The sequence below is a fragment of the Mustela lutreola genome, chromosome 12 (genome assembly GCF_030435805.1).
Source record: "Mustela lutreola isolate mMusLut2 chromosome 12, mMusLut2.pri, whole genome shotgun sequence".
NCBI classification, from domain to species: domain Eukaryota; kingdom Metazoa; phylum Chordata; class Mammalia; order Carnivora; family Mustelidae; genus Mustela; species Mustela lutreola.
In genome coordinates, this window is record NC_081301.1 from 11068955 (window position 1) to 11091753 (window position 22799).

General features: G+C 44.2%; 1 protein-coding gene across 8 annotated transcripts in view; it reads left to right on the forward strand.

The window, feature by feature from the left end:
- Positions 1–22799, forward strand: part of DENND1A (DENN domain containing 1A) — a 496023-nt gene that overhangs the window by 306760 nt on the left and 166464 nt on the right. For 7 of the 8 annotated variants that reach the window (XM_059142351.1, XM_059142348.1, XM_059142354.1 and 4 more), the window contains one exon: positions 11773–11874. The exons of the other annotated variant lie outside the window; for it this stretch is intronic. In XM_059142351.1, the coding sequence (XP_058998334.1) occupies positions 11773–11874 (102 nt within the window). The remainder of the gene's footprint in view (positions 1–11772; positions 11875–22799) is intronic. 8 annotated transcript variants of the gene reach the window in all.

Genomic DNA, 22799 nt, shown 5'->3' on the forward strand with positions numbered 1-22799 from the left:
CCCCCAGTGAAACCCTTACATTCAAGTTTCACCATTTCAGATTGGATGGATACTGTTTCTGAAATCCTGCCAGCCACAGTCCACACATTACTGAATTTTCACAGCCAGCCTGTGCTCCGGTGGTGGAGGCCCGGTTTTACACATGATGAAAGTTGGGCACAGGGAGGTTAAGTAACTTGTCCAAAGTCACATAGCTAATAATTACAGAACCAGCACTCAAACCAAGTGGTTTCATTGTGTGAAGTGTTGTTGTATATACAAAAGAAAAATATGATACTGGTCCAGGTTTAGGGTCTGTTTGCAGTTCTGCAACTAGCCACTGATAAGTCTATCCAGAGGTTACAAAATAAATCTGTCACCTAGTCACTGTCCTTGACACTCACTCAGCTGGGAAAGTAGAGGGGCTACACAGATAGGAGAGGGAGACCACCAGGCTTTGGGCTCGGGCAGTCCTGAGCTCTTGTCCCAGCCCTGTTACTACACAGGGACCTGGTGCGAATGCTTCAGTCTTCTTGTCTGTAAAATGGGATTAATAATGCCTGTTCTGGGAGGTTGCTTTGAGGATCAGATGAAAAAATGCATTTTAAAATGATAGTATTTAATAACCCTATGGTACTTTATAGACGACCATAGTGTTATTGCAGTTTCTGTGAAGATAGGAAGGTTAGAATGGTTCAAGGAAACGTGACAGCGATACATGAAATAGTTGGAAACATCACTAAACAAGTCTTTTGTTTGTTTTTGGTTTTGGTTTTTATGGGCCCGGTCATATATGATCCACTGCGCTTGGCGCTTAGGACTTCCAGAAGGCAACTCGCTGTGGGGCAGGAGTAATCAGGAAGGTTTTATAGAAGAGCATGGTCTTGTGGGATGGAGGGGACCATGGTGACCTAGGTCTGAGCCATCTTCGCATCTCACCAAGTGCTCTACCTCTTCATCCTTCCTTTGTGCCTTACCACAGACCTTCTTCATCTTTTTGTTTGTGACACATGAGGAAGCTGAGTCTCCAGCCTGGGGAACCCGCTCCAGTCTGAGGCAGAACACCACCACCACAAGGGCAGGCTTGGGGAGGGAAGAACCCAGCTCTCAGGGAGGCCATGTAGTTGACCGTGTAGCTGGCCCTCTAGGAAACACAGGCCCTATTAAGCTTTCATCTTCTCAGAAGTCCTAAAGGTAAGGACGGGGGCTCCCATCTCACAGAGAAGCGAATGCCCGAGAAGGTAAAGTGCCTTGCCTAAAGCTACCTGGCTAGTGAGTGAAAGAGCCGGGACTCCAGCCTTGGGATTTTCTGACCTTGGACCCTGGATCATCCAGTGGAGGGAATCGAGCAAGTTCCGTGCAAAGGGAGATGTTCTCTTCTACCGTACGTTCCTGTGCCTTTTCTTAGGCCAGCTGGGTAGAGCTTACCCCACCGTTCCCTATCCATGCCCTCCCCGTCAGGAGGCCGAGCTTCTTCACTTCAGGGATCACGTTTCATTACGTGGCTGACTGGCCTTAAAAGCTAGCATCAAGTTGGCCTTAATGACCGACTGACGCATGACCGACTGAAGGGGTGAATGACTGAAGGAACGTCCAGTAGAGAAAAATCAGGAAAGGAAAAATCGCCCATCGGAGAAACCGCTCCATGCCGACCTGGGTCGAAAATCCCTGGACTCGAGAGTCGGTGCTGATTACCTTGCGAGGAGTGGATTTGGCCTGACCTGGGAGGGGCTTGTACCACTTCCCTCGCTTGTCAAGCTTCTGTTTCTGTTTAAAGCACACTGGGAAATTCCAGCGGTGGTTTCAGGGGTCCTCTGAACTGTCGGGCTTAGATTTTTAATTTTGCGGAGCAGGAAGGAGCAAATCAGTGACTCCTGGCTCCAAAGGAAAAACCACTACGTTTATCAACTGCTTGGCAGCTCAGTGACCTTTGGGGCCTGAGGAAGGGAAGGAAAATGTCACTGTTCCCTCTGCGTGGATCCAAGATTTCAGGAGGGAATAAAGAGTTTAGAAAACCTGAAGATTTGCCTTTCCTCCTCTCGTCCTTTCCACTTTCCCTCTTATTTCTCTTTCCTTTCTTCCTAGGAGGCCACCAGCTCCCATGCTGTTCTTTGTTATGTGCTTATATGTATGCGCATGCATTTGGGCACATTTTCTATGTGCCGTATAATGGAAAGAACATTGGCACGTGGAACCAAGATTCAAATCCCTTTCTCTGACAAACACTGATTGTAAAGAGCACGGGCAGACTGCTTACTCTCTTTAGCCTCAGTTTCTTCATCCATCAAATGGGTATGCTATTCTGGAGAAAACCCTCTCCCCTGGGAATTTTAATGGGGTCTGGGCCAACCATCAAGTTCCTGAAGGGCTTAATTGTTTTGGTATGTGTTGAACAAACATCTGTTAAGTTACAGTTGCTCAGTATGTTTGTTGATTGAAACAACGTGTCACACAGACAGTTCATAAGGTACACTGGGTCATGGGGTGTTGGTGTTCGACTGGGTTCAGTGTGCAGCTCCACTGCTTCCAAGCCAGAGGACTTTGGACAAGCTATTTGACCTCCCTGATCCTCAATCTCCTCTCCACAGGAGTGTGGTGGGGATGATATGATAGGGTACTCATAAAGGGTTGGGTATGGGAGGAGCACACAGGCTAGTGGCTATCGTGTTGTTATTGTTGTAAGAGTTCGTAAGATGATGGTGTACTCATGTAAAACTCCAGTTCCAGTCTGCCTTGCAGTGTCTTGGCCCACCAGGAGTAGAATTAGCCTCAGAGGGGACTCCATGAACCCAGCAGTAGTGTGCAGCATAAAATTTGGATTAACACATTATTAAGATGGAAGAGCCATGTTCTCCATCTTTCAAAATTAAAACAGCTGCCGAGAAGTCAGAGTGAAGGAAGACCTAATGTTGGGAGCCATATCAGTTGGCCTCTCTCACAGAGGGACAGAGACTGGATTTTCTTTGAGGCAGCAAAGCATGTTGTGCATGTGACAACACTCTGACTTGGGAACATGCTACGTTCTCTTGAAACAGAGTGTCCTTGCCCAGAGTCGGTCTTGGACCCGACCGCTTTCCTTGGTGGTCTCGTTGCTGGTCTCAGAGGTGCTGCCTCAGCCACAGGAGAGGAGACCAGGTTTGCAGGCCTCAGCAGGTCGAAGGCCTGCCTGTAGTCAAGGCCAGTGCCCTGGGCAGATGGGACGGAACATGGCCACATAGGTGCTGAGTTAACTCTTTCTATTTTATTTTCCTATTACTTAATCTTTTCATAATACTATATAGTATGTAGTGATGGCCCCATTATGTAGATGAGGAGACAGGTTCAGCTAGATTTAAATAACTTGCCCGGGGTCCTATGAGTAAGAATTAAAGAAGGTAAAACCCAAAGCCCTGTCCATCTGACTCACACTCCTTCTGCTCCCTCCTGCTGCTCCCTGAAACCCAACTGACACAGGATCACAAGGGTCTCTCAGAAGGTGCCCAGGCAATGTTTCTGTTTTGATCTTCACTGGAGAGACAGCAGGACAGACTGAAGAAATACCATGTGCCCTGGAGGTGTCTTCCTTTGCAGACAGATTTTCTGACCATGCAATACATTCTAGAGTGAATCCTTTTTGTCAAAATAATTACCCTTATGATGTTTTTCAGAATAATCAATACTCAGTGCTTATTGTGTAGCAAACACGGTCCTAAGTTCTTCTACATATTTTAACTCATGCAATGACCATGACGATCGAGTGACGTCCGTGCCATTTACTGTTTGTTTACAATACTATTATTGAAGTGTAAGATTTCTAGGGCAAAGCACACTCATCCTGTGCACACAACAAGGTCAGTCAGCCATGTGACCACCACCAGAGTGAGAAACAAAATACTAACTGTCCCCCAGAAGCCCCTCTGGTGTCCTCTTGTAGTCATTTGGCCTCTTACCTAAGGATAACCATTATTGTCCCCAGGGATCAGTACTATTTTAATTTCATCGAACAGATGAGGAAACTGCTGCACAAGACAGCATATGCATAACTGGCACAGTTGGGAATTCAGACTTGGGCAGTCTGGCTCCAGAGAATGCGCTCCTATCCCTGGGACATAGCTAGGAAAAGAACCCTAGATTGGTGCTGGTTTCGGTTTTAATAGCACAAAATTGTCATAGTGGAGTCTTAGCAGCTTCTGCCTTTGGTCTGAAAACCAGTTTAAATTCTTACAGTCTTGGAACTGTAATCCATGTTAGTGGGCCTAACTTTCAGATTGCAAGGACAGAAACTCCATTTCCATAGCCACCACCACCACCACCACCCCCCGCCACCCAGTTTATTGTTCACTTACTGCAATCGGGTACTGTGTTAAATTTTATCTGCACATTGTATCATTTAACCCTCACAACCCAGCTGTGCACTAAGTAGTAATATCCCCATTTAATTTAATTAATTTATTTTTTATTTGTTTTAAAAGATTGTATTTATTTATTTGACAGAGAGAGACAGAGAGAGGGAACACAGGCAGTGGGAATGGGAGAGGGAGAAGCAGGCTTCCTGCAAAGCAGGGAGCCCTATGCAGGGCTTGATCCCAGGATACTGGGATCATGACCTGAGCTTAAGGCAGCCACTTAAGGACTGAGCCACCCAGGTGTCCCAATATCCCCATCTTATAGATAAGAAAACTGAGGCTCAGAAGTAAAGAGATCGCTAGAGGTTACACAGTCACAGAGGCAAGGCTTGAATCTGGCTGTCTCATTCCAGAGCTCACAGTTTTAACTCCCATGTTAACTCCTATCTTACTTTCTATGTCAACCGTGAATTAATTCTGTACTAATTAATCATGATAATTTCACACGATTATTATCACTGCCATCATCATTCTTATTCCCATTGCACTTCCTTGAGCAAACTCCATTTTGCTTACTTTGGGCTTCCCTTGTCCATGTGGGCTTTACGTTGACATCTGCTTCTAAGCCTGCCTCCCAGCAGAGTGCATCCATCCACAATATCCCATTCATTCTCTAGTTAATAAGCATTTGCCCTATGTCCAGGCACCGCACTGGGCACTGGAAGAGGAGAGACAAACATGCCCCCCCAGCTCTGCCCAGATGACAGTCCTTCTGGAAGGACAAGAGAAAAGATGTACGGCCTGCTGGCTCATTGACTCCGTGCTTGCTGCCTCACTGACCCCCATCCTAGATAGGGGCCCAGCGCTCAGCTGAGGAAGCTGATCTGTTCCTCAAGGTCTAGGACCAGCTTTCCTCCACATCTAGCTCCTAGCTTCCTAAACCAGGGGAGCATTACATGCTTCTGACTGCTTCTTGAATTCCCGAGATCACACTGCCAGTACAGACCCTTCCACTTCATCTTATGGACTGGTTCTGAGTCCTCCATTTTGTCACTAGCTGCCCAGTCCCCTCTCTAGACAGGCGGGATCACTCCCCATCTGTGGGGGAGGAGGGGTATTGGTGTGGTTTAAACTAGTGTCCCTATTTTATGTATTAGGGGAGGAAAGCCATTGTTTTCATATGACCAGTTTTAGAAAGTAAGGCTCAATAAAGTCTTGGTTTACAGGGGAAACACCAAAGGTAGAGTGATTCTCAAACAGACTCTACTTTTGTGTAGGGAGTTATATCAGTGTCTCTAGGGGCATTGGATTTTTATGTTTATCTTAAGAAGGCATGAGAAGAAAAACAAAGTTTAAAAAAAAAATCCTGGGCTAGATCAAAGAAAGGAAAGAAGCAGGGAGCCAAACTCAGTTGCAAATTGAATGTACCAGGGACTAATTACCTTGTCTTGTAACATCCATTCACCATTCTTGTGTTGTTAATTTTTTACCATCTACTGTGATTTTATTCCATGTTCTGGACATAGTATTAATATGTTTATCAACTTCATTGGGATACAATTTATGGACAAACCATCCATTTGAAGCGTAGAATTCAATGAATTGTGATAGCTTCATACACTCATGAATCCACTGCCATCACAATATATAGACTATTCCCACCATCCTCAAAGGATTGTTCTTTTCAATTTAACAAAATAAAATTCCCTTATCTTGAGCTTCTCCTGTGCCAGGCACCCTGCACTACTTTAAAAACGTTAACCCATTTAGTCCTCATCACAAGCCTGTGAAGGAGGCACTGTTGTCATCCCCAGTGTCCAGAGGACAACACTGGGGCACAGAGAGATGGAATGAAATGCCCAAGCTGGCACAGTTGGTGAGTGTTAGAACTCACGGACTGGCTTCCAGATCCTGTGCCCTTCACCGCTCTGCTCTGCTGCCCCCCGTTCATGCATTCATTTCATTCAGGAATTGCCTTCCATGAGCCAGGTGTTGGGGTAGGAACTGACAGAGCAGAGACAAGTCTTTTTACCTCCAAGAAGCCCGAAGACTAGGAGAGGAAGCAAATACCTCTGTAAATAACTCGTTGGCATGTTGTTCTGGTTGTGGGACTGACCTCAGGGGAGCACAGGGAAAGGCAAACTTACTGCTAACTGAGTCCCTCTGAAGTGAGGTTGGCCAGGCTCCACCGAGCTCTCAGGAACTATCGGAGGAAAGGAGACTGACGGACAGGAGAGCCACTGTTTGTTGAATGGCTGTTCGGGTGTCCAGGAATCAGGCTGACTCCTTTACATACACTTGCTTATCGAACCCTCACAGCAACTCTGTGAGGGGGAACGGTCTTGATCCCCATTTCATAGATGAAAACCTGAATTGCCTTAAGGTAGCCCTCAAGGTAGAGGCGCGATCCTTTAGTGAAGCCTGTATTAGAGTCTATAAACCTCTCAGCTGCCCTGACCACCTCCTGTACGATGATGTTTCCCTCCCTGTCCTGAGAGGCTGGGGTCAGGCTAAGTCTGTCTGTGACAAAGCATAAAGAGAAAGACATTTTTGATTAACAATATTTATGGGAAGATGCCATTTTTGTGTGTTTCTCTGTGCAAGAAATGCCATTTGGAAAGTCGGTGTGCATGTCAGTGTTTTTTTTTTTTCATTCTGAGAAAAAGCCTATAGAGTCTGGTGGGGGGGAGGGTTTGCAGCTGGCAGGAGCTTTGGCATATGTTGTAACTAAAAAGAGAGGGAATGTGTTGGTGGGACAAGCTACCGGAGAGCTGTCTCGGTGTGCTGCGGTACTAGTAAGTGTTTTAATTGGGTAGGGTTTTTGGAGGACTATTTTGACATCTGCTCGTGTCTTTGCTGATTTTTCTTCACTTAGAGTAGGAAACACAAGCTGTGGATAAAATGACTTTAAAATAATTGGAAGTAAAGATATCTCCCTCAAAGTCGAATTTGAGAGGGACACTTTTTAAGAAGTGGAAAGTAAATTCCACTTCTAGGAATCCATCCTAAAGCACAAGGCTTTATGCCTCCAAATTTCGTGATAATATTATATATAAAAATTGCTGAAAAACTGGAAATAATAGCCAACGGGAGGGGCTTGGTTGACTTTGTTGCCATGAAATGGAACATTTTGTGGCAATTAGTAATGGTCTTCACAAAGTTTTTAATGAAATAGAGCATTCCTGTATTGTAATAAATGAGAAAATCAGAAAGAAACAAGAATTATTTTAACTATATTTTTAAAAGTAGGGATTGGGGTGAAGGGTTATAGAAGGAGACATCAAAACATTGTCTACAAATGGAAGGATGAAAGCGAGTATAATTTCCTCCTTTGAACTTTCTTGTCCGTCCCCTTTTTTTATTTTTAAGATTTTATTTATTTATTTGACCGACAGAGATCACAAGTAGGCAGAGAGGCAGGCAGAGAGAGGTGGGGGGAAGCAGGCTCCCCCGCTGAGCAGAGAGCCCGATGTGGGGCTCGATCCCAGGACCCTGAGATCACAACCTGAGCCAAAGGCAGAGGCTTAACCCACTGAGCCACCCAGGTGCCCCATCCCTTCTTTTATTTTTAACAGGCATATGTGATTTTTATGATACAAAAGGCAAGTGCTTATTTTGTGTCCGAGAAAGCTGGCCCCGAGAGTGTTCCTCTAGCTTCACACCCTACAGGTACTTGTTCTGAGGTCTGAGCAATTGGATTTGGGATGTCTTCAGAAATAGTTAGGCTTTGAGTCGAGAGTGGGTCCAAAAGTCAGCTCTGGCGCTCACCAGCTGTGTGATCTGGGGCAGTTTCTCTGATGTCTCCAAGCCTCATTTTCTCATCCCTACCACAGAGGTGATCCTGTCTCCCTTAGCGTGGCTGGGATTAAATGAGCTGGCATCCAGTCCTGGTCCAGCTTCCTCCTCCACCAGCACTTCCCACCGCCACCCCCGTAGTTTGGAGGTTTTTGTGGGGTTGGGTTTTTGTTGGGGCAGGGGGGCAGTGGGGAGGGGGAGTGGCGGTTGGCTTTCTTCACTGCTCCTGTTTCCTTGAGCCTTTCAGGGATAAGGCACCATCCGGCCAAGCTGGCCTCCGATTCCCTCCTTGGGAACACTGAGCTTCAGGAAGGCCCTTGAGTCTACGCCAGCCCCTTTGGAAGAGGCCTTGCTGCCAGGAGGGCGGCATTGTCCTGTAAGAGGAAACTGTGCCGACCCAGCTCCTGCCTGGAGCCTGGTGCTTGGGCATCTTGGTTACTAAGGGGACCCTGGCCTGCTAAGTCAGAGAAAAGGGCCAGGTTTTTTCCTCTTCTTCAGCCTGCTGCCATTGTTGAAAAAGTAAACACTCCACACAGCTTAACCGGCAAGCCCTCCAGCCAGGAGTGGGAAGAAATCAAAAGCCTGTTCCAGCCCAGGCCATGGAGAGCCCACAAGGGCTGGTCTGTGCTTGCTGGGGCCTTCCTGGGAACACAGAAACAACGCCCGATTCTGGTCCAGAATCAACATCCCTCTGTCTGAGCCTTTCAGCCTCGGAGGCTTCTCTCCAGTGGCCAAGCCCCCTGCCCCCCTTCTGTTTGGGGCTGTTTAGAAGGTCAGATGAGGCAGAAGAGGCAACTCTGGGGTACACTGGCCGTCCAGGCCTAGAGTCCCCTGCTGAGTTACAGAGTTCCTTGTACCCCCTTCTCTGGTTCCGTTTCTGGTGTCTCTGCTTTCAAAGTGACAGCCCATGAGCTACTGAGAAGGGGCCGGCAGGTTTTCTTTCCAGTTGTCTTACCAGTTTTATAGACAAAAAGTAGCCAAATAGTAGCCGCATAAACTGAGGCAAGCCAATTCTTATGGTGGGAATGGTGAGACTTTGTCTTCAGCTGGGTTGGCGAATCTGAAAGAATCTGTGTGAGCGACACCGAGGGAGAAAAGTGAAAAAGATAGTTGTAGAGGCTGTTTGTGTGACTTCCTACCAGCACATTGTGAGGTGTTTAACCTCCTGTACTGAAAAATGAGACAGCAAAGGAACTCTGGACCGTTCGCCATGAGCCTTAATATTCTCATCTGAAAAGTGGGGATTGTGCTTATGAAACTCTAGTGACTTGTGTTATTCTCCAGGCTGTTGGCTGATAGCTCTTTACCCTGTAGACAAAGCAGTGGATTAATGTGAGTGTCGGGGTTTGGAGAGCACAATAAACTTGCAAGGAGGCAGTCTTATCCCTTCTCTGCGGTTCTCAGCCCAGAGTGGGCCCTCGGGAAGTGCTGGTGCGTGGATTGAGAGGTTTGTGGGCTAGCCCCTGGTAGCTTGGAAAACTCAGTAGCAAAAGCAGTTTGAGGCTTCTAGGTGTATTCAGTGGGAGGGACCCGGAATGTCATCCCCTGAGACCATTTTCAGCCATGTGAGGCTTCTGTCTAGCTCAGTGCCCCACTCCTGCTTGGCAGAATGTCAAAAGTTTTACAAAAGTACCAGGTTCTGGTACTATAGTTCTGCTGTTGGAGAGAACAAGCATTGACCAGCATTACTGAGCGCTGACCGAGTGCCATTTCCTCGGGTTCTGATCGTCAGGAAGCGGTGAGCCCAACAGATGAGCCGCTGAAGGAGCCCGCACCCCAGTAGAGGAAGGCAGGCAGGCAAAGGGGTGCTGGGCGCATGACAAGGGCTCTGCAGAGGTCTCGCTGAGGGTGTCTAATGACAAGTAGCGACAGTGTGGTGCCACAGGAGCATGGCTGGGGAGGCGGCCCTCGCTGTCACCTCGGCCCCTTACCTCACCTCTCTAAGCCTGCTTTTTCTCCAGGGACATAAAGTGAAAGCAATAACATACACTTTGCAGAATTCGGTATGAGTTAAATGAGATAAAGTATAAAATACCAGTGGGCTTCTAGTTTATATTATATTATTATATATTCTATATTGTAATTGTCCATTTCTAGGGCATTAGCAGACTCTGGCTTAGCAGCCATTGGGATGGTCCAGCCCCAACACTAGGCAATGCAGTGCTCTGGGATGAATTAGGAAAAGGCATCTCCCTCCTCCCACTGCCACCACCCCTGACCCAGGTGTGCGGCTTAGCAGATTTCAGCCCCCGCTGGCTGGCTGGGCGTCCTCGGGCAGCGCACATCTGCACAGTCATCTGCAGTGCCTCAGAGGGCAGCTAATACATTGGTCCCTTATATAGGTAAGGTGACCGTATGTCCTACTGTATGTCTTTTGCCCTGGCATGATATGTTGTCTTTCACACCCACAAGCATTCCAGTTTTGGAATTGTAGGGTCTTTCTAATTAACTGAGGCCCACTGGGATAAAGACAACAGTTCTGAAGTTCTAGACTCTAAGGGAATGAGCTTTGATATTTGAGAGGAGAAGGGGGTTAAATGAGATTGGGAGTGGTGGGTGAACAGGAGAAAAGTGGAGGTGGATTCCAGCAGCGGGTGAATATCGTGATTAGAAACATCATCTCAGGGGCGCCTGGGTGGCTCAGTGGGTTAAGCCTTTGCCTTCTGCTCAGATCATGGTCTCAGGGTCCTAGGATTGAGCCCCACATCAGGCTCTCTGCTCAGCAGGGAGCCTGCTTCCCCCACTCTCTCTGCCTGCCTCTCTGCCTATTTGTGATCTCTCTCTCTGTCAAATAAATAAATAAAATCTTAAAAGAAAGAAAGAAAGAAAGAAAGAAAGAAAGAAAGAAAGAAAGAAAGAAAGAAGCGTCATCTCATACTTACATCGTCTGTGGAGAGGTGCTCCCAGACGGTGGACTTTTCCTTTCTCTATCTTTACCTATCCCTTCCTCCCCGTACCAGTGTGCACACCCAGTAAGCACGTCTCCCATACCCTCTCTGCTCCTGTGCCCAGGGAATTAGGACTTCTGGCCAGAGCCTCTGAGCCTTGACTCACTAACTGGGTTTCTATGGAAAATGGAATCCAACTAAAAGTGTGACCTTCCTACTTAGTGGCTAAGGGAAATGTTAACATGTTAACACCAGGCCATACACTGTATTCCATACCCAAGAATGACAAGGTCCAAAAGAGAGATGGGCAAGTAGCTTTTGGTAAATGAAAGGGGATGGGTTGAATGTGGGTGTCGTAAGGGCCGAGCTGTACATCAGAGTTCCTGGGGCCCAGAGCTTTAGACCACAGCTTCTACTGCTTAAACAAAGAAAAGAAAAGAAAATACAAGAAAAAAAAATAATGTTGGAGAGTAAAGCTCTCTCTTCCTAGCTGTGTGACCTGAGCATGTTAACTTAGTCAGCTTCATCTCTGTGAAACCCTTTCCACTCCTGGGACTTGGGGATGACTGTAAAGCTTATAGAGTTTTTGTGACAGTTAAAAGGCCTCAGAAAATGTGAACCACCTAGCATTGGGCCTGCCACAAAATGAGCCTTTGTCAAAGCCTTTGTCACTGTTCTTCCTTATGCCCTTTCCCCAGAGAGGGCCAGTGGAAGTATCTGTGTCCTCATGGTGCTTCAATGATTTGTTTTTCTCTTGGATTTTTTTTTTTTTTCTTTTTTTGCAGAAAGTCAGAAACATGGCCCTAGATGATGTCGTGATCCTCAACGTGGACACCAACACCCTGGAAACTCCCTTTGATGACCTTCAGAGCCTCCCAAATGATGTGGTGGGTAATGAACTCTTGAGGTCTGACTCCTGTGAGTTGGAAGGGGAGGGGGGACGTGGATGTGACTTTAGAGAAGGGGAAGGAGGGGAGACCGCTGTGATTGTTTCTGTCTCTGCTGTCTCTGCCACCTTTGTCTCAGTGGAGAAAGCTGGAGGGCAGTTCATTTTGTTCGTCTTGCTTTGCTGTCATAACTTGCATCTCGAGGGCTGATACCCGGGTCTGGCCAGTTCCTCTTTCTGTGGGGGTCTGGGGGTCTTGCTGTCCCTCTCTATCACATTGCCATGTCCCTTGGGTACCCTGACTGTGAAGCGGGGGCGGGCGGAGGGCTTTCCTTGTGAACAGTATGGGGCACTTCCAAGTCTACATTTCTCTCCTGGACCACCATCAAGCAGGCGTTTTCCCATGTAGCAGGGTATCTGCTGACCATGCTCTGAATGTGGTTCCACGTCCCATAATCCTTTGTTACCTTCGGTCTGGCCGGACAGTGAGCTCACTTTAGCAAAAGCAGCCGGCTGCCACATTTACCGCGCTAACACCTGACCACACACCAGTCTTGGCGCTGCTACTTGGGCTGCCTCATGGGCAGCTGTTTGAAGTAGCCCCAGTCCCCTCCTTGTCCGGATGAATGAGGAGGATTGGGACACCCTGGGAAATATGGTTTGATGTTTCTGGTTTGACCTCTGCAGCTCTGTCTGCTGGGAGATCTATAAAGTTGTTCTGGCTTCCAGACTGGAAGGAGTTGATGTTCCGTGTGTGCTGACGTGGACTTGGGTTTGTGTTGCTGGGTTTGTGTCATGGCAGGTGGAGCTCCATGACTGCCAGGAGTGCTGATGGCACTTGGGGGTTGGCTGTCTGGAAGAGAGGGCTGTTTGTTGGTGAGTGGGTTGCAACATGGTTTCAAACTCCTCCACTCTGAACTCAGTATAAGATTGGGGAAAGTCATTTATGCTATGTAAATCCTTCCATTTGCAGCCTAGTTAAACAGTGGCTGCCATTAACTGACTTCCTCTGAGCTGAGCACTGTGCTGAGAGCTCATTGTTGGCCTCTCATTTCGTCTTCCCACTGCTCTGAGGAAGGTATTTTCCTGATTCCCACTTTACTCACAGAGCTAGAAAGAGGAGGAGCCAGGAGGCGACCCCAACTCCGCCTCTCCTGAGAGCCACCGGGCCCCCACTGCCTCTCCAGGGCCTGCGGCCTCCAGGGATCACATTCAGTTAGCATCAGAGCCCAATGGAGGAGGTGTTCTCTGTGCTTTTCACAGGGGAAGAGAGCCTCAGAGAGTCCATGCCTGGCCACAGGTCACACTGCTGGCTGGGCCAGAACTGCGATTCAATACCACCAAAGCCCACTCCGCCCCTCCTCGTACACTGCTCTCTTCTGCAGCAGAGAGATGGCAGAAGCAGGAGAAGTGGAGGCAACAGACGCTGTGAGGTCTGCTATTCATGTCAGGACAGAGTATGGGCTTGGGATCTTTGGGCCTCCTGACCATAGTTTGAGTTCTGTTGGTCTAAAGAATATGTCATTTCCACCCTGGCTCCGTTTCGGTAGGAGAGCTTTTCCTTTAAGCCATGGGTGCCAGAGGTATGGCCTAGCAGCTCCCGAGTGACTACGGTAAGTGAGCCTAGGAATGGCCAGGAGACCTGGGGACAGCCCGGAATGAGTGACTGGTGGTTAAGAAACCATGCAGGAGGATGTCTGGTCCCATCTGCAGTGCTTTGACCCAGTGCTGGGCATTAAGCAGCAACAATAAAGCAGAGCTAGTCCTTTCTTTCAGAGAGGAAAGTAGGGGGAAAACAGATACCTAAATTACATCTACATCACGATATAGCAGAATGGGGGCTGCAGGGGAAAGAGGAACGAGGCCCAGAAGGTCCCAGGTGATGACAGAATTGGGGAGACAGGTAATAGATAGAGCCTTCCTGAAGGTGGCACATTCCAAGATGCTTTGTTTGCTATTTTGTTTGTTTGTTTGTTTAGAGAGAGAGCATGCATCCAAACACGTGTGCGAGAGTGTACGCAAGTGGGTGGGGAGGAACGGAGGAGAGGGAGAAAGAGAGTCTTAAGCAGCCTGCATGGCCAGCACGGAGCCTGATGCGGGGCTCAGTCTCACCACCCTGAGATCCTGACCTGAGCCGAAATCAAGAGTTGGACACTTAACCAGCCAAGCCACCCAGGTGTCCCCGACTCAAGATGATCAGTGAAGTGGTCTCAGGGAACCCAAGGAATGTGAGCAAGTTATTTTTTGTCTCTGAGCTCAGTCTCCCACCTTAGAAGAAGGAGTACGAGCCCTGTAAGTTAGGATTGCTGTAGCAAAGAAATGAGATGGTTATGCCCTTCAGGTGCTTGGGACAGAGCTCACACATTATCAGTGTTCAAACAAAGGTACCTGCTTTTGTTTTTCACAAAACTATTGTTAGTAGTTACAGCCAGCGTTAGAGGACAGTGAGTTCCTTAACAGTCCTCAGCCTACATGGAAAGAGCCTCTTTGTTTGCAGGTTGGTTTGTGGCAGCGTTGAGAATGTTCTACAACGGTGTTGGCTCTAGACCCATTAAAGACTCCAGAGATACAGTAATGGAGAGGGACTGTGGTCTCTGAGGTACGTGTGTTCCAGTGGAATGCACAGACACGATTCTCTCAGGCTGTGGGAACTACCAGGTCCTTGAGAGGAAATCATGTCCTGAGCATCTCTGTGTCCCCTGCATTCAGCACAGGACCAGGTACCTTCAGGGTACCAGCATACCCGTAATTGACCTCATAATTTCCCCTTTCGTTAGAGCGGCCTGTTCACGGCATCTGGCAGATCCGGCTTCTTAAACTGTTTGTCCAGTCCTCTTCTCCGTCTCTCCCCACACCACCGTATCCAGGCTCTTCTCTCCTGCACTATTTTCAGCAGCCTCCAAACGTGGTCTTCAGACTCCGGCCTTTTCTTCTCTTGGACCAGAGCAACCTTTCCAAAACTAAATCTAACTATGTTTCCCTCTTAAAACCTCTCCATCAATGAACGTAATTAAAAAGCTAAAAAAAAACAAAAACAAAAACAAAAACAAAACCTTGAAAAGACAAAATAGCCTCCCTGAACTTCCCCGTGCCTATCGCTTAGAGGCAAATTCCTTTCGTTGGCTTTGAAATCAGACAGATGTGTGTTTAATTCCTGGCTTCTTCACTTACTAGCCGTGTGATCTCGGTCAGAATTCCTTAAGCTCTCTGAGCCTTCGTTTCCTCATAGGCTGTTGTGGGAATCGAAGGTAACGTATATAATACATGCAAAACATATATCCTACGAGTATGATAGATGGTAGTTAGTGGTCATGATTTATGGACGCAAATGACGATGAGCCTGGCATTCAGTCTTCCTTCAGGTTCGGACCCTCCTGGTGTTTTTCCATAGCGTTAGCTCTCTTTCCCTTCCCAGCTCCAAACCCTATGTTGTAGGTATTTGGTACGGTTACTAGTTCTCCAAACCACACATGTTATTTTATAACTTCAAACTTTGCATACAGAGTTTCTTTTTTCCCAAATGTCCTATCCCACCTGTCAATCTCGTACTCATTCTTCAAGACTTACTCTAAATGGGAGGCTATAAAAACCTTCCCCAGGGCGTATGGCTGGCTCAGTCCGTGGAGCATGTGACTCTTAATCTCAGGGTCGTGAGTTCAAGCCCCATGTTGGGTGTGGAGCCGGCTTTAGAAATAAATACAAATATAAATAAAAATATATATGTATATATATATTAAAAACCTTCCCTGACCTCTCTAAGTAATTGGACTACATCTTTCTCTATGTCTTCAGAGCTCCTTGTATTGATTGTGTAATTATACTTGTCACCCAGCAATATAATTTATTACACATTTCTGGCTTTTCCTTTTAAATGTCAGTTCTGTGAAGGCAGGAATTAAGTTTTATTCATCTTTGCTTCGCAGAGATGCAGCAGCCACTGACTAGATAGATGGAAGGGTGGAAGGGACATATGGATTGGGTTATTTTGGTAGATGAAATCTTGCAAAACATGGCACCCGTGCTGGAAATTTTATTAAAAGAGGCCTTTGTTCTGCTTCTAGCCATGATGGAATAATTGGAACTGGCTTTATCCTCCTACCACTAACAACTAGAACTCTGGACAAATATAAAAACAACAGTTTTCACATGTTAGACAACAGGCACTGCAGGACTTTGATTCCGGAAAGAAAGGAGGCGGGTGAGGGGAGGCCTACCATCTCCCCTGGCTTTTTGCCTTGGGCATTTCTGGACCGTGGTGCAATGATGGGGGCTCCCCAGCAAAGCACAACAGTCTTGGTAGGTTGAAGGGTCAGAGATCTGAGCGAGAGGTGGCTTACATTTGTGGGTCAGGGTACCAGACCGGAAGCCACTCATCGAAAGGAGCTCCAGAAATCAGAATCAGGGCCTCTTGGCGAATGTGCTGAAGACTGGCCAGCCCATGTGTAGGATGGAGCTCATGCAGACGAGGCGACATTCGGATTCTGACCAGGCAAAGGAAGGAGATCTTGCTGATGGCTCAGGGCAAATGGTAGAGACCATTTCTTGGAGGCCATGTCTTGGTAGTACTCTAAGTTAGCTCTAGAGTAAAGATTAGGAGGACCCATAGCACAATATCAAGAGGACTAAAACACTTAACATCATTTAAAAAAAAAAAAAAATGAAAGATTATAGCTTTTTTTTTTTTAAACTTTTGGTGAAAGTTGTAAACTCAGAGTTCTAAGAAGCTCAACAAACCACAAGCATAGTAGATCTAAACAAAACCACACAGAATCCCAAATTGATCGTTACTTATAACCAGTGATAAATAGAAAGGCTTAAAATTAGCTGGAGAAAAAAGACACATTATATAAAAGAAAGAAGTAACAACAGAAGACTTCTTACAAGAAAGGTACCTAAGCCAGGAGATAATGGAATGACATTTTAAAAGTAATGAAGGAGAATTGGGGGAAATCAGAGCGGGAGACGAACCATGAGAGATTGTGGACTCTGAGAAACAAACTGAGGGTTTTGGGCAGGTGTCAGGGGTGGGGGAGTGGGTGAGCCTGGTAGTGGGTATTAAAGAGGGCACGTATTGCATGGAGCACTGGGTGTGATGCAGAAACAATGAATCTTGGAACACTGAAAAAATAAAATAAAAATAAAAATAAATGACAATTTTTGTCAACCTACAAGTCTATAGGATGAAAATATCCTTCAAGAATGAAGGCAAAATTAAGACCCAGTCAGACAAAAAAAGTGAGAGAAAATCATTGTCAGCAGACACCACAAGAATTATTAAAGGAAGTTCTTCAGATAGAAGAAAAATGAAACTGTAGAGAAATTTGAACAATGAAGAGGGAAGAGTGCCAGAAATAGTTAATATGTAGGCAAATATAACAGACTTCTTTTCTCATTTTTAGTTTCTATAAAAGGCAATTGACTATTTAAAGTAAAAATAATACCGATGTATTATTGTGTGTTGTAACATGGGTAGAAATATATTGTATGGCAACGGTAGCACAGAGGACAGGGTGAGGATGGAGAAAGGAAGTACAGTTTTAAGATTCTTAAATTCTATGTAAACTGATATAACATTATTTGAAGGTAGACTATTAAGTTAAAGATGTATATTGTAACTCTTAGAGGACCCACTAAGGGGAAAAAAAAATGTGTAGCTAGCTAATAAGTCAATATTAAGAATCCCAAAACATTTGTGGGGAGGAGGAAGGATAAAGGAACCAAAAACAGATGCAACATATAGAAAAGTTAGCAAGATTTACCCAACTATATTGATTATCACATTAAACATATGTTGTCTAAATGCTCTAATTACAGGAGAGTAATAAATTACATAAATAATCAGGATCCAATTGTATGCTATCCACAAGAATTTCATTTTAAAGAGTCAGATAGATGAAAAGTAAGAGGATGCAAAAGAGCGCAAACGCCAACAAAAAGGGAGTGGATGGGGGACGAGAAGCAAATCTTCCTCAAAGAGGAATTCCAAATAATATCTGTAGATACTCCCCTCTCTAGGAGAAGGCGCTTAATCCCCCTCACCCCTCCCCCAGCAACACACTCACACCTACACTTGAGCATGGCTGGACTTGGTGACTAGCTTCCAAGAAATGGAGTAGAGGAAGGGAAAATCTGTAACTCGAGTGGACAAATGTCCAACACTACTTTAAGCAATTAATACCACCGGTGATGTTGTGTGGATATCACATAACCTTGATACAATGGAGATACATGACCTCTCTGGTATTCTTCCCAAAACCCCAGCCAGATAGTGACAAAGACCTCAGTTAAACCCAAATTGAGGGACATTCTGTAACATATTACCTGCTGAGTGTTTTATCTGTCAAGGTCCTGGGGTGCCTGGGTGGCTCAGTGGGTTAAGCCTCTGCCTTCGGCTCGTCATAATCCCAGGGTCCTGGGATCAAGATCCGCATCGGGCTCTCTGCTCAGCAGGGAGCCTGCTTCCTCCTCTCATTGCCTGCCTTTCTGCCTACTTGTGATCTCTGTCAAATAAATAAATAAAATCTTTAAAAAAAAAAAAAAACTGTCAAGGTCCTTAAAAAAAAACCTTAGGAAAGACTGAGGCACTGTCACATTCCAGAGGAGACTAAAGAGAAATGGCAAACAGAACACGAGGTGGAATTCTGGATTGAAAACTAGGATAGGAAAAGGACATCAATGGAAAAATCGCTAAAATCACAATAACGTTTGGAGTTGAGTTGAGAAGGTGCCAAGTATTGGCTTCTTAGTTTTGACAAAAGTGCCGCGGAAATATAATACCTATTAAGTGAAACCAGAACTGAGTGTGGAGTAGATGGGCACTCTCTGTAGTAGCTTTGCAACTTTTCTGGAAGTCTGAAAATACTCCAAAATAAATAGGATTTTTTTTTTAAAGGAAAGGGAAAAGCAAATACGGGAATAATTATAAGAACTTGATGCCTACAATTTTGATTAATTAGGTAAAATAAACATTCTTGGAAATATAGAAATTACAGGCTGTTACACAATAAGCAAATAGAAAAATAGCACTATTTCTATTAAGTAGATTTGATTTTGTAATTAAAACTCCCACAGAGAAAATTCCAGTTCCAGATATTTTCATTAATTCTGTCATGCTCTTAAGAACAGATACATCTCAGGGCGCCTGGGTGATTTAGTCGTTAACATTTGCCTTTGGCTCAGGTCATGATCCCAAGGTCTTGGTATGGAGCCCCGCATCAGGCTTCCTGCCCTGCTGGAGGCCTGCTTCTCCCTCTCCCACTTCCTCTGCTTGTTCTCTTTCTCGCCATGTCTCTCTCTGTCAAATAAATAAATAAATAAAATCTTTAAAGAAAGAAAGAAAAAGAACAGGTATCAACTTAAGCTAACTTTTTGAGAAAATTTAAGGGGAAAAAGACAATAAAGGGGAAAGGAACACTTCCCACGTTACTTATAAGATTTGCATTACCCTGACATGAAAACCAAATGAAAAATTTACAAAAAAAGAAAACCCCTAGCCAATATACCTCATAAATACAGATGTAAAAATCTTTAATAAAATATTAACAAATTGAATCCAATGTATGAAAAGGTTAATACATGGTGAAGAAATGAATACATATTGGCTCAATATTTGAAAAGCCGTCAGTCTAGTATACCATTATCAACAGACTAAAAAAGAAAAATGGTATCAAAACATACAAACAAATTATTTTAGGAAAAACACAACACCTATCATGATTAAGAGAGCTTCCCAAACTGGGTATCCCCATTGTGATCGAGAGCATCTAGAAAAAAACCTACAGGTAACATCTTACTTAATGGCAAAAGAATAGAATGCTTTTCCTCTCAGAATGAGAACCACAAAAAGGAGGTCTGCTCTTCCCATTTCTATCCAGCATTGTACTGGTGGTTCTAACCAGTTTGCTAAGACAAGGGAAAGAAAAACCCTAAATATTAGAAAGGAGGAAGTAAAATTGTCTTCATTCAGACATGATCATGTGTATGGAGAATCCTAAGGAGGCTCATAAATGAATTTAGCAGCATGCAGAATAAGGTCAGCATATAAGAAAAATATATTTCTATATGCTAGTAATCAGTTGGAAAATGAAAAATTCAAAGTGCCACTTAAAATTGCTAAACATAAAATATTTAGGAATAAATTTAACAAAATGTATGTAAAATTTGTATACTAAAAGCTATAAAATATTTCTGAGAAAAAATTTAAAAGACCTAAACAAATGGAGAGATATTCCATGTTTTGGATTGGAAGATTCAACATTTTAAAGATGTTAATTTTCCCTGAATTGATCTATAGATTCAATATATTCCCAACCCAAATTCCAGATGGCTTTAGAAAAAAAAAAAAAAAAGAACTTGACAAGCTAATTCTGAAATGTATATGAATATGCGAAAGATCTGGAATAGCCAAAACAATGTTGAAAAAGAACAAAGTTGTAGGACTTACTTTACCTACTTTCAAGACTTACTATGAAATTATAATAAATGTAGATAGTATAGATACATAGTTCAATAAAACAGAACAAATATTTGTTTAAACGGCCAGTTGATCTGTAACAAATATGCCGAAGTAATTCAGTAGAGAAGTAATAAGGTTTTTTGGTGGTTTTTTTTTTCAACAAATGCTACTGGAACAACTGAATTTCCATATAGAAACAAAGTGAATCTCGACTTTTACCTCATATAAATATAAGCCCAGAATGGAGTATAGGCCGAAACCTAAAAGAAAAAAAAAAAAAAAAAAAAACTGTAAGCACAAGAAAATAGAGAAGAAAATCTTCATAAATTTGGGGAAGGCAAAGATTTCTTAGATAAGACACAACGACACACATCATAAAAGAAAAAATGATCAGTTAAACCTCATAAGAATAAAAGCTTACCTTCTTCAAAAGACAATTTTAAAAATGAAGTAGCATGCCATGGACTGAAATATTCTCCATATGTATATATGAAAAAGGGTGTTTTTTTTTTTCCAGAATATACAAAGAACCCTTAAACTCAGTAAGGAAACAGTCCAATTAAAAAGTAGTAAAAGATTGAAGAGACACTTAACAGTCAAAGGTATTCAAATGGCCAGTGAACACATGAAAACATGGTCCTTGAGGAGCTATAACACAGTGAGTGTACCACCATCCACCCCACTGGTATGAGCACAGTAAAATGACTGCGTTTCTTATAAGTGTGTATCTTACATATGTTTACTCTTTGACAAAAGTACTTCACTCCTAGGTATTCACCCAAGAACACTGAAACTTACATGTACACGAATATATATATGTAAATGTTTCTAGTGGCTTTTGTTCATAGTCGCCAAAAACTGGAAATAACCCAAGTGTCCTTTAACTGGTGAATGTATAAACAAAGAAATACTACTCAGCACTAGAAAGAAACCGCTGATCTGCCCCAAAACATGGGTGATTCTGAAATATCTTACACTGAGCAAAAGAAGCCAGGCTAAAGAGAATATACTATATGATCCTATTTATGTAAAATTATAGGAGAGAGAGGGGTACCTGGGTGGCTCAGTGGGTTAAAGCCTCTGCCTTCAGCTCAGGTCATGATCCCAGCATCCTGGGATCAAGTCCCACATGGGGCTCTCTGCTCAGCAGGGAGCCTGCTTCCCTTCCTTTCTCTCTGTCTGCCTCTGCCTACTTGTGATCTCTGTCTGTCAAATAAATAAATAAAATCTTTAAAAAATAAAATAAAATAAAATTATAGAAGAGAGAAAGCTGGTCTTTGGTGGATGAAAGCTGATCAGTGGTTGCCTTGGGCTGGGTTGGAGAAGACAGGGACTGACTGACAAGGGCACCAAGGAACATTTTGGGGTGAAGGAAGCATTCTGTATCTTTGATTGTGTTGGTGGTTACCCAGGTGCCATGCATTTGTCAGAACTCCTCAGATGGTTCTGTAGGCATTCTATCACATATCAGTTATGACTCAAATTAATTTTTAAAAAGAAGAGGACTTGGAAATGAATTTTAAAAGGGGGCTCCAGTATTGAGTAGCTTTCAGAATAGCACTGTTGATTTTCATGTAATTTACAAAAAATGGGTAAAGGGGTAACTTTGGACATAGGATGGTATTCTACTAGGCTTTCAACTAGGTACCTAGACAGTTGGGTTTCAACTTCCATAATCTTAATCTCCATTACCTTTGTCTGTCTTAAAAAAAAAAAAATACCAGATGGACAAGGTTAATACCATTGTATTTTGTTGGGTTCCATGAGACTTGCAGATGTAATATTTTTTACTGACCATCTTGTTCCCCAGCTGTGGATTTTGGAGAAGGGATGTTGCAAGAATAGTCCATCTCTTACTGATCTCCATGCCTGTTTATAGACTTCATGTTTATCTCAAGGCCGCATGGCTACAGAGAACACAGCCATTTAACTGCTTCATCAGTTTCTCTCCTAAATTTTAAATAACATCTCTTATTCCTTCAAGAATATTAAGTGTAGGGGGACCTGGGTGGCTCAGTTGATTAAGCGTCCTACTTTTGATTTCAGCTCAGGTCATGGTCTCAGGGTCATGAGATCAAACTCTGCATCAGGCTTCGTGCAGGGCATGGAGCCTGCTTGAGATTCTCTCCTTTCCTCTCTCTCTGCTCTTACTTGCCCCTAAAATATAATTATTATTATTATTATTATTATTAATTAATTCTTGAAAAAAAAAGGTATTAAGCATAAGCTGCTTAGTCAATACATAGATTGTAGTGCTTTTAAAAAACTTGATCAAAGGGAGTTCAGACTCTTTCAGGCTTCCAGTGATGTGGACATACCGCATTTTATTACTGGGGAACAAGATTGCTCATGGCTCAATTAGGGTCCTTTTTAATATTCATTGGCCTGGAATTTGTAGGCTTTTGTGTGTGTACATATATGGGGAAGCCTGTACTGTCTGCTTACTCTTTGTTTTTTGTTGTTTTTTTTTT